The sequence below is a fragment of the Varanus komodoensis genome, unplaced genomic scaffold, assembly GCF_004798865.1.
Source record: "Varanus komodoensis strain SLA01 unplaced genomic scaffold, ASM479886v1 scaffold12, whole genome shotgun sequence".
Lineage (NCBI taxonomy): Eukaryota > Metazoa > Chordata > Lepidosauria > Squamata > Varanidae > Varanus > Varanus komodoensis.
Genome location: NW_025335349.1, coordinates 17,916 through 30,683, shown reverse-complemented (window position 1 = coordinate 30,683; position 12,768 = coordinate 17,916). Strand labels below are relative to the sequence as shown.

At 36.7% G+C, this 12,768-nt stretch overlaps 1 protein-coding gene across 1 annotated transcript in view; it reads right to left on the bottom strand.

The window, feature by feature from the left end:
• MCPH1 (microcephalin 1) overlaps positions 1 to 12,768 on the bottom strand; it is a 125,742-nt gene that overhangs the window by 95,923 nt on the left and 17,051 nt on the right. The window contains exons 8-11 of the mRNA XM_044421436.1: positions 11,023 to 12,015; positions 2,202 to 2,311; positions 1,432 to 1,469; positions 358 to 520 (exon numbers count right to left, since the gene is read on the bottom strand). Of these exons, the coding sequence (XP_044277371.1) occupies positions 358 to 520; positions 1,432 to 1,469; positions 2,202 to 2,311; positions 11,023 to 12,015 (1,304 nt within the window). The remainder of the gene's footprint in view (positions 1 to 357; positions 521 to 1,431; positions 1,470 to 2,201; positions 2,312 to 11,022; positions 12,016 to 12,768) is intronic.

The window sequence follows — 12,768 nt, the reverse complement described above, 5'->3', positions numbered from 1 at the left end:
ATATTTGAAACTTAATTAATTACCCACATTATATTAAGTTGTCTAAAATTTTAACATCATAAACTACTCTGAGCATGAGTTTACCAAGTAAAGACAGGATACCGATGAAACTGCTGATTATGAATATGCATTCCATCCAGTTACAAAGAGATATCTGACCATAGCATTGCTTAATGTTCATTAGCCTTGCATGTTCATTAGTAGTGGACAACCTTGAGCTATTCTGATCATAAACAAGCCTTAAATATTTTATATAAAGCAGATCATTTGTTCATTTTCAACTAAATTGGAAGTATTAAATGAGAGACCCTACTTAATGAAAAAAGCAACTGTGTCCAGTCCATCTGTATTACTTACCCATTCATAACAGACAATCCAGCAGCCTCGTGCCATTCCCATCAGGACGTTCAGGGTACGCCGGGGGGCTCCTGCAACTACATGGCTTGTGCTTTCACATACTTCATCTGAAAATAGAAAGCCTCCCAACTTCTTTACCACTTGAACAACTAAATTCTGCTTCCTTTGAGGAAAGGTGAAGAGAAGACCATATCAGTTTATCTGAGCAGAATCTTCAGGAAATCACGGATCTTTAATTACAAGGTGCAGATTGTTATAAAGTAAAAGAAAGGGTCGGGGTTTATTTCATGGGGTTATCTACGCCAAAGAAGGGACAATCTGAATTAGATCAATATTGGTAACCTAGTATTTTCTTTGGCAGCAAAGGACTATGTGAAGGGATTAAGTACACACTCAAGTCAATGGGACTAATTTCTAAATACACATGTATATGATTGCACTGTCAATTGAGTTTCTTGACTGGTACATGTTTCTTAATCCTACTAATATGCTGTATCTAAGTGGCATCATCCCATTGGTAGAATTCTTCTTGATCCAGCAGTGGCTTCTATTAGCAGAACAGGGAGGGACACAATTTTTCAAAATATCCTCCTCCCCATTGCAGCCCTTCCATCACCCATGCTTTTGCAAAATATTCCCCAACCCTCTGAAGAAGATTGCGGGAGGGAGGCTGCAGAAAAAAGGAAAATTTGCTCAAATTCCTAAGAAAATACTACAGTTTAGATTTTACATGAAATAATTGGTGTTTTTCACATTTGAAATTAACATCACAGTGTTTTTAGAGCTAAAATGTGCATACTCTAAGCCTCTATGTCATCTTTCTGATCACAGCACACTACAAATATGATCTTTAATTTTAGTAACTATTTCTATAGCTTAATGAATTAAATGATTATTCTTAATCTAATCAATCAAATGTTAACATTTAGGTTACATAGGCCTGCACTGCAATCTATTTCATTTATGCCCTCCAAATTAATGTTATTCAGAATGTAATGTGATGGTTCAGACTATGCATGTTCAACTTCCAAGATTAATATAGTCAGGAGACATATCAAAATACCTAGTACTTACTCAGAGGTCAAGCTTGTCATGACTAATGTTCTCATTGGCTAAATATTCAAGGAAAGAACAAAGACAGCAAATCAACAACCATGGAATTTCTATTTCCACAAACAGTCAAACATTAACTAATATAATACAAGAAGCTGCTATTTGCAGAGGTTGAGAGAAAGCTTTAAAGGACCCTTTCCTATGTTTCTGTGTGTATGTGATCTGATGAGGGGATAAGCGGTCTTACCTACATCACTTTAGTTGTTGCTCAGTTGAAAATATCGCTGCTAAAAATGAGTTGCTGACCGTAGCTCTAGCCACCCTTATCAACAAGTTCCACAAAAATTAGTAGCCACATCAAAAGCTTGTTTTAAAAGTCAAAGAACAGTTTGTAATTAAATATTATAACATTAACTTGTATTTCAAGGGTGACCTGTGACAAATATTGCAGAGTGCAATGCTCCCGTTTAGGGTTCCAGTCAGCTAGGCCTGTGCCCTTCCATAGCTGGTTTCATTCTGCCCTCAACAGACAGTACTCTGCACCTACTGAGCACAGGTTTTTGAATTGTAGAGGGGTTGCCAGGGGGGACCTGAGCATCTTTTTCCCTAAAAGTTTTTGTACTTTTATAAACCTTGGTGTTTATCCAAGCCTGCTGCTTGGGTGCAGGCACTGCTATTTTGGTTGTTAATGTTACCTATTGCTGAACTTGGAAAAAAAAGAAGTAATGCCTAATTCCTTTATGCCCAATTCTCACTGGATCAGGTCTTGATATTTTCTTAGATGCACTCACCTTTTTGATTCTCCCAGTAATCTGTAGTTTCCTACCAGGTTCCTTTATTCGTTCATGCAAAAGTTCTTTGACATTTTGTTTGATATCACGCATAGAACATTTTTCCATGTCTAGAAACCAAATCCATTCAGAGTTAATCTTAGTAAAAGGAGTAAAATTAGATGCAAGACTTTGCAAATATGCGTATTATATTGATACTCAGCTTTTTCCTTCAAGGAACGCAAGGCCCGCTTATATAACCCACCTCTTCCTCTCAATCTTATCCTCACAACACCCTGTGAGTTATATTAAGCTGAGAGTTAATGATTGGCTCAAAATCACCCGGTGACCTTTGTGGCCAAGTGGTGACTACAGCCTAAATCTCCCAGATCCCAGTCCTACAATAACTCTTCATAAAAGTATTTGAACCTTTATCTTTAGTCTGAGATTTTTGAGGCATAGATTTTCAAAATGTGATGCAGAAACTGCTTCAACTTAAGCAGAGAAATCTGCTTTATGTATTATATCCCCTCCAAACAGTATTTTATATAAATTGGTTTCCATCATTGAAAACATTTTTCTTCTTCTGTGGATTAAAGGGAAACCTTCATCATAGACTGTTTGGAAATAACAACATTACATAGGTCAAAACATAGTAGCATATGGTAAATCTAATGGTAGAGTTACCTTTAAAACAGTTCTGAAGTGGTCACATAAATATATTCTTATAGTACAATCCTATACATGCACACTCAAAAATTGAGTTCAATGGGACTTACTCTCAAGTTAGGTTATACAACATTCCAACCTTAAAAAAAACACTCTTATTATTTACAATAATAAAAGTCTAAATAAAGCAAGTTTCCCCCCTATTTTAGCTTTCCCACATGTCCTAATGTTTGTTAAACTTGTGAATATTTGATATTCAGGCCAATTTCCCAAAGGGCTGTCATCTTTTAGTGCTAACCGATAAAGATTGAACTATACTTTTCCATGGCTTCTCCCTCTTAACAACAAAAGTTTCATTGCTACTGCCATTCAATTTTTGCAAACATTAGAACAAAGAGCAAACTGTTGCCACTGAAGGCTCCTTCAAGAAGTTGTACCTTCTATCCCAGCTTAAAGACTGTGACTTTTTATGGGTTCTACCAGGGCAGCCAGACTTGCTCAATGGAATACGGGAACAAGTCAGATGTTTGAGAGCTGCATATGGGAAAAAGTCAGATGTTTGAGAGCTGCGAGTGGACGCCTGCAGGCAGTGGGCCACAAGCCACAAAATAAACTCAAAGAGCTGCATATGGCTCCCGGGCCTCGGTTTGGCCACTCCTGGCCTTACCAAAGAAGGGGCATGTTAATACATGTACATCATACAAGCTCATATTGTCCATGAGAAAAGTTCCTTTTAAGGTCAAAAGAAACCGCTAGCATTATTTACTGCATTTACCTGTGCACTCTTTGGATTGTGGCCATATTATTAGAAATGATGAAGAATTTAAAATGTATTTTGAAAACACACCTTGCAGAGGCTTTCCCTAATCAGCAAGGGACTGTGTTACTACACTTTTTTGTTGATGCAATATTTTAAGTACTGCTTTTTGATTGTTCTATTGTAATCTGTTGTGATATTGAGCTTTATTTTCTGCCTTGTTAATGTACATACAAAGTTGTCTACTACCTTCAAGCAACTGAGAGCTGAAATGTTTCTGGTTCTAGAATCAGTGGCTAAAGAAGCTCCTTCAACATACATGATCATAAGAATGTATAGGGGTTGATCATAAACTTGATTCTAGCATCCTGCATTGAGAGCATTTGGTATACTTGAGTGTAAGAGGATTTTAAAAATGCTTGCAGTACAGAGACAGAGTATCTCTTTCCAAATGGTGCCTGAGACTGTGCAGTACCTAACGAGGCTCTGAGATATCTGGGAAGCATTCCTTCAAACACCCAATCTCTTGTTGCTAATCCAGTATACAATCCTGGGTGCCCAACAGTCAAAAGGTGAAACCCAAGTTTCACTAGCCACTAAACACTTTGACAATGTATGTGGTTCCTTATGCACTTCATTGCATAAATGTTTAAGGAATAGCAAGAACTGTGTGAGGATGGTGGAAAGAGTGAAGAGGCCTTGACTGTTGAATGAGGTGCTAGGACTGGGATGATGTGTAACTTAAGAGCAGAGGTCACACAGTAGCAGCTTTCAGTGGTATGACAGCTGGCAAATATGGATTCATTTTGAAGTGCTGCACTAGAAGAATCTGGCAGAGATCCAATCAATTCCCCTTTACAGATGCGTGAATGTTTTCAGTTTTCCTCTGGCCAAGTGGTGAGGTATCCCTCTTACAAAGTAGCATTTGCTTTATTCAGCTGCCAGACCGTGAGTAAGCCCTCCTTCCACAGCTGGTTTTTGACCTTCAGTTTGTTTTATGAACCACCCAGAGAGCTTGGACTATTGAGTGGGATAGAATGTCATTAATCATTCAATTAATCATTACTGAAGAGGTAAGTGGAAAAAGCACACCACAGTAGCTGTAATGCCAATGATGTAATATTGCAATTGGTTCCAAACTTAATTATTTACTAGAGTTATATCCCACTTTTTCCTTACAAAGCACTCAAAGCAGATTACATAATTCTCCTCTTGCGCTCAATGATGTACATATGTGTGAAGAATGTTCATAAAGCTCTCAGAATGCCCTCATGTTTTACTATGTTAGTATCATCAACATCAACCACAGTTGCAGCTAAGGAGTGTATTTGCTTCTATATCACAAGAAATAACCTACAACAGTTGAAACCACGACCGACAAATGATTCACAACTCGGAGTCATATGTTACCATTCTGAAGTATTCCAGATCATAGGACAGAAGTTCTTAAGATAGTATTAAGCCCTTGCAGTATGTGGACTGAGAACTATCAGAAGTACAGGCAGAGTTTCAAAGAGGCAGAGGAACTAGAGGTCAAATTGCCACCATACACTGGATCAAGGAAAAACCAAGGGATTTCCAGAAAAACATCTGCTTCTTTAACTATGCTAAAGCCTTTGATTGTGTGGATCACTACAAACTGTGGCAAGTTCTTAAAGAGGTTTTTCCAGTTGTAATGTATGGCTGTGAGAGATGGACCATAAGGAAAACTGAGTGCCAAAGAATTGACAACTATGAATTGTGGTGCTGGAGAAGACTCCTGCGAGTCCCTTGGACTGCAAAGAAATCAAATCAGACAATCTTAAAGGAAATAAAACCTGTCAGTGTTTTTGTAAAAAAAAAAAAAAAAAAAGGTGCCGGAACTCACATCTTGGGGTCACACTTTTACACAATGGTCGCCACCGGCAGTAAGCACTCAGCGCGCGACCACATGACCGATCACAAGCCCAGCAGCGCCCTCACAATCAGTGCTGACAATCAGCGCCGACACACAATCAGCCCGCAGGCACTATGTTAATGCTTTTTGCCACTGATCTGCTATGCCCAACGGGGCAATTCACAATCACTTGGAAAAATCCATCAAAAAAAGGTGCCGGAACACTGTTCCGGTGCGTTCTATGACAAAAAAAGCCCTGCTGACTGTACTTTAGAAAGTCAGATACTAAAGATGAAACTCAAATACTTTGGCCACCTAGTAAGAAAAGACTCACTGGAGAAGACCCTAATGCTGGGAACAATTGACAGCAAAAGAAGAAGGGGACGGCAGAGGATGAGGTGGCTGGATGGAGTCAGTGAAGCAGTCGGTGTGAACTTAGCTGGACTCCAGGGTATGGTGGAGGACAGGAGAACCTGGAAGAATGTTATCCATGGGGTCATGACTTAGCAACTAAACAAATAATCTTTGGGATGCTCATCTACTAAAACAGCTAATGAATTATAGTACTAAAACGGAAATATATATAAGGCAGTATTCTCCAGAAACCTATTGCTGCAAGTAAAGGCATTTAAGAATGCTACAATAATTTACTATAGAAGTGATAGGATCTTTCTTCAAATAAGGAACAATTATTTACTACTTTATTTTTAAAATATTTACTGCAAATTTCAAGGAAATGAAATTGTAAAAAAGAAAAGAAAAAGAAAGCACATGCAACAAATATAACTGCATATATTTGAATAAATTAATTCCTATTGATACATGTAAATACATATATTTTGCATATGTATTGGCATATAAATGAATACACAGCTTTCTAAAATATTATACAGGAACTTCAACAAAGGCAGACCAGTGGCAACTATGTACCATGGGTTGAAATACTGGAAATATTCTTAGGTCCATTGCATGAGCATTTGAACAACATGAACATTTATCCTTCTACTGTCGTAGTATCAGTTCTTTAGAGAGGGATCCCATGGCCTGTAAACACTTGTCTGGGAGGCCACAGGATAATTCAGATACCCAGATCGGAGATCACAGAAAGAGATCTGACCTCAGAGCTGGGAATCCATGTTTTGATTTTTCTTTACCACTTCCAACTAGTGGAAAAAGAACTGTGTAGGTTGTCTCTCCAAGGTTAGGAACACAACTTCAGAGAGGGAGTAAAGGGGGTAGGGAGAGGAGACTGGGATGCCAAGATATGAGGTATCCTGACTATGCTCCAACCTTGTTCACTCCTCAAAAGCACCTCAGATAACTGCAAACAGCCATCTAGCTAAGATGCAGAGAGAAGGTAGAGAGTGTTTCATTACTCCTCTTACTGGGATGCTAATCAGCCTCTGGAAGCCCTCAGCTGTTAATCTCTGCGGTGGCGCCCAACCTATGGAATGCACTCTCCAAAGAGGTCCGCCTGGCACCGTCGTTACTGGTTTTTCGGCGCCAGGTAAAGACCTTTTGATTTAAGCATCATTTTAATTGTTAAAATATATGATCTGGCCAGGGCAACTTCTTCTCCCTTCTCTTTCCTCCTCCTATATTCTTTCTTTCTTTCTTTCTTTCTTTCTTTCTTTCTTTCTTTCTTTCTTTATTTATTTATTTATTTATTTATTTATTTATTTTATACTGTTAATTTTAATTTTATATTATTGTATCTCAGTGTATTTTTTGTATTTTTGTATTTTTTTGGTAATTTATTATGTTCTATTGTATTTCAATGTATCTTATTGTGTTGTAAGCCGCCCCGAGGCTTCGGCAAGGGGCGGCATAGAAATGTAATAATAATAATAATAATAATAATAATAATATACTGATCTTGTATTAGCTTCCAGGAAGCAAGTAGAACATTTAAGTGGACATATACTTGGATAAATATTAAATGTTCTACTGCAAATTCAAAATTTGGTGCCAGGCCAAAACCTTTTTATTTTGCCAATTTTTACATGTTAGTGTTTTCAGATAGGGTTTTATTTGAATTTGTTGCCTGATGCTGTACTTTTATTTCATTGTACTACTGTCCTGGGAATTTTGGTGAAGGATGGTATATAAAAGCTTTAAATAAATAAAAATACATATAAAGTTCATCCATATTATAACCTTTCTCTAAAAAGACACTACATATGATTAAATGAAGCATTAGATGTTTTAGAGTTCCAGTAGTTAGCTAATTTAGACAAAATGTTATTTAACAAAAATGCTGTGACATAGAAAAAGCATGTTTGTGAAAGATATATCCTAAGATACATGGGCACTTCAGATACACACTAAAATAGTAAAACAGGACAGCCCAGTTCCCTACTCCTTTCCTCTTTATATTTCCTGTATATCACATATCTTCACTGATAAGAAGTATCTATAAAAATGAATTATAGGCAATATATCTGATCAGCCCTTATAAGCACTTTGTATAGCAAAGGGGAATCTACAGTTATGAAAAGGGCAGAAACAAATCTACATGCTTACAGATATTGTAATTGCAAGTACTGCTATTCAGCCATAGCAGGCAACTAATACATGGCACACAAAATTTAAAAGGACAAAAACTCACCACAATCACTCACTAATTGATCAAAAATTTAAAAAATATCAGTGCATGCATTCAAGCACATTTTCTTACCAATTTTAAAATCTGGATTTCACCAGAGTCAATTTTGCATGAAAAATGGATGAACATATAACTAATATCATGTAACACATTTCTAGCAGCCACAACTGCGGGAAGAACTGTACCCATTTTAATGTCAATCATTTGGCAAAAGGATTCACTCAAGAAAATTCTAAAACAAGCAAAGAAGATAATCTAATCTAAGTACAGAAGACCAAAATCTAATGCAGGTCTTCAAATAGGCCCAATGATATAAAGTAAGTTCTGGAAAGCCAAGCCCACCTTCCTTAATTGAAAGTTGCATTCTTTTCAAGGATATTATGAAATAGAACATTAAACACACGTTGCCTGTTCTACAGAAATGAATTTTACCAATTTTACAGAAATTACCTACATTTAAATGACAGAGCACATCAATAGGGGAATCTTACAGATCCTAAAAAACAAATAACCCAAATAGTTTCAACCCCCAAATACAAATGGTATTACAAAAATACATAAAAAGAAAAATAAGTCAGGGACATCCTATACACTGGGGCTTCTTATAGTCAGAAAAATACGGTATATAAAACTACATAAAGATTTTAAAAGAACAATTTTAAAAGAAAGCTAAAAAGAAGAAGCAGACACTGGAATGAGATAATAGAGCCAAATGTCCAGAAGTTTTATACTTGAACTGCATAGGATTAGCAAGCAGCAGAAGACTGGCTAAAAGGAACCACAACTTTAATGCTGGTTAAAAAGTATTCTGCTACACTGGGAGACTGTAACAAAGAAACAAAACTGGACAACAGATACAATATAGCAAACCCCTCTCACTTTGCTAAAATTGTCACCTGATAAATTGCCTATTATGTTCTGAAGCTTCTTTTGTGTAATCCAGATAAAGCATGATTTTATCACTGGCCAAGCCCGATCAAACTTTTCCTTTTTATCTGGCTATACGGGGCAAATAATTAATTTATTTCTATATCACTCGATAGCTGAAGCTCTTTGGATGGTTTACAAAAGCATATACAAATAAAATGCAGTATAAAATACAGATGAATATAAAAATTCACTATAAAATTTAAAAGCCAAATTTAAAAGTGATTTACAATAACTACAATAACTAAAACATAGTTATTGATTATATCCACAGCATTCTCACAGTCTATTTGGGAGGTTACCCGCTCAAAAAATGAAATTAGGTTTGTCTCCTAGGAGTCAGGAACTCCCACATCACCCACACTACTGCTGCTAGCTGGTCAGGCCACTCCACTTCAGTTAATCAGAACTTCCCTTCAGTTGTCTCTTCCAGAGCACATGACTTCTTAGAAAGCAAAAGACTGTTTGCTGGGCTAGAGCAGGCCCTTCTCCACCAAACTTGTTTGCTCTTCCTGTTTGCTTGCTCCCTGGGAGCTTGGCTGCTTGTATCCCAGAAGCCCTAGAGCTTGCTCTGATCTGCTAGGAGTCAGGAACCAGAATCTGATGCTTGTATCTGAAACTCCAACCAAAGGTCTCAAATTCATCATATACAGGATATTTATTATGGAATCAATGGGAACAACCATAAGAAATTAAAGAAATATGAAAACATGACATAGAAAGATTTGGTGTAAGCCAAACTTCAAGGAAATGCCTTGAAGGTAGTACTGAAGTGGTATATAACTCAACAGCTTTATATCAAATATGCAAAACACATTACTTAGCAGCTGGAGGTTTGTGGCATAATTTCTGGTAGGAATGTAGACCAATGCATACCATTTTGGAGAGTGGTTTTTCAAAAATGTAGTGATATAATAGGATGGGATGTACACATGGATCCTAAATTGGTATATTATTTACCCTTAGTGCCACAACCCGTGTTTACCAGGCAAACAAATGCTGAATGTTATGGTGGCACCTGATCAACTAATGGCAAAGAATTGGAAAGCATCTACAGATCTGTATAACTGACAAGAGATCTGCATAATTACTTTGGAACACTATGTTAGCTGAAAAATTAACAAATAAAGGCATGAAGGGAACAAAAAGAATTTGACATCTTGTATACAATTTTGTATTAATGTGTTGATTTTATTAACAAACAAGGTTGCCAGACAAAACCACAAGCATGTCATGGACAGACATGGAAAGATACATTTAGATTGTTACAACTAATTGTGAAATTCTCAATGAACCTCTATGGATAAACATAAGCTTATTAATAATGAACTTCCTGTGATTCCTATTCATTGTAATTGGTTGTTTTTTTGCATAATGCATGTGTTTTGGCAGTGGGAAAAAACAGTATTTGCTATAAATTTGCTATAAACTCACTGATTGTCGAAAACATGAGATTTAGAGCACAATAAAATTTTAAAATTAGGATTTGAATTTTATTTTTAGGACAGGAATAAAATTAACATATAGGTTTCTGTACATGATTTACACTTCTCCTTCCATTTTTCAAGAATTACAGGGCTATGAATGCTCTCCTGAGCAGCCATCCTTGGAGACTGCTAGGTGCCTTGAAAACATTTGATTACTTGGGATTTCAAGTGGCATTTTGAATGGCATCCTAAAAATGTGAAAGGTTGTTGGTACTTAGTTAATACAAAATTATACTATAGCACATCTGCATGGTATTGAATATTCTAACACCTCCCATTCTCAGTTGACTGCAACAGATTATTTGTTCTGTTTGCTTCCCATATCTGGAAAGTATCCTAATACAGTTGCTTTCACTTAAAAATATTGAGGTAACACATACAGTGTTTTTCATCCTTGAGTGTGTTTTCTAGAAAATGTCCTCTCTCAGCCAATGTCCTCTCTCAACCTATACTTCAGAATGAAGGTTTAACTAGTTCATGGTACTCTCTCTCTAAATGCCCATGTTCCAGCAGCAACTTACCAGTGGTGGGAGAACATCTATTTACACTGGTTGCACAGATCTGTTCCTTACTGTTGAGATTCAGAAGACAGTCTGGGGTTTCTACTCTGTCTCGTTTTGCTCTCTTTGAGTTATAATTTAAAGCCACACTTTCTTCTCTTTGAGACTGTAGAGGCTGCACGTTGTCATTATTTTCAGCATTCCCATCGTTCTCTGTTTCTCTTTTCCTCTTTTGGCTAAAAATTGTACTGATTTTACTTGGCCCTTGCAACAGTGTCTCTGTTTTGCTTCTCAAAGAACAAAGCATTTTATCAGGACTCTGCAATTTTGGTGAGCTTGGAAAAGGAAGACTAACTCTTATTTTATTTTTATTAAAGTTAGAAGGTGAAAAATAATCTTCAAAAGAAGAATCTTGGTCTTCAGTAGAATTAACAGGAGTGAGCATTGCTTTCAAGAAGTCATTTTGACAATCACTCTCACATAAACCTGAGGTGTTCAAGGCTAAGCGTGATCTCCTTCTGGGTTTCTTTTGTTGTTTCCGATGAGAATAATTACCAGATATTATTGAAGGAGTCAGATTCATTGAAGGTAGATCAGCTTCTGTATTTAAATTATTATGGCTGGGACTTTCAGCAATTTTCAAATTAATATTTTTTTCTGAAGAAATGATGTATTCCAAGTTGTTTGTCTCAGAAAACTGATTTCCAGTATCAGTTGTAAAGCAGTCATTCCTATTACTTTGTTTTTGTGTTGACATTACAGATTTTGCCTTTTTGGGAAGGAAGTCACTTTCTGAGCTAGTAGACAGAATTAGTTTTTTTTGTAAATGTTTAACATCCAGTTTTTTTGGAGTTGTAAATTTGGAAATTGGGGAATTCCATAATTCAACTGAGGAAACATCTGTAGCACTTTCAACTTCAGGCATATATTCAGTAGATTCCTTTCCAAGATTCTTGGTTTCAAAATTTTCCAACATGTTAGCACAACTTGACTTTAAAGGGTCACTGCTCTCACCTTGTATAAAACAGACAGGTGTTAAAATTCTATTAAAAGTCCATAACAAACTGTTACTGTTCAAGGAATTTAGGATGAATTCAGAAACACTATTCAATCATTACAACTTGTTCGAGTGTTACATCATTTACACGAAATGAATTTACTATCAGATCACTCTTCATAGGAAAAACTGTATATACTGTAAAACAGTATGTGTCACATGAAACATTCCATTGCATTGCTCGAAGGCTGAAACAGAATGTGTATGGTTCTGTATGTGTATGGAGGAAGTCATGTTCACAACAGCCATAAACATTACTAATTTTGAGAGAACCAGTGTGGTATACTGGTTAAGAACATGGGTGATCTGGGTTCTAGTCCCTGCTCAACCATGGAGCCAACTGGGTGACTCTGGGCAAGTCACAGACTCAAAGCCCAACCCACTTCACCAGGCTGTTGTGGGGACAGAATTGAGTAGTATTCTGATGTAAGAAGGATGTAAGCTGCTTTGAATTCTTTAAAAAAGAAAGGCAGGATATAAATCTAATACATAAATAATTTTATGTGCATACATGTATGCCTATTTATGCAATGAAAGGTAAAAAGCTTGGGAGATGTGGGCACCTCCACTGAATTCAGCAGGATTTAAGAACTTAAGAATTACTTATTTTACTGGAATGTCCATGTGCTGATGGTCTCTGAATTATGCCATTAACATTGTCTACCTGCAATGCTGAATCATAGTCAAACAGCATGAATTTCCCTCTTCAT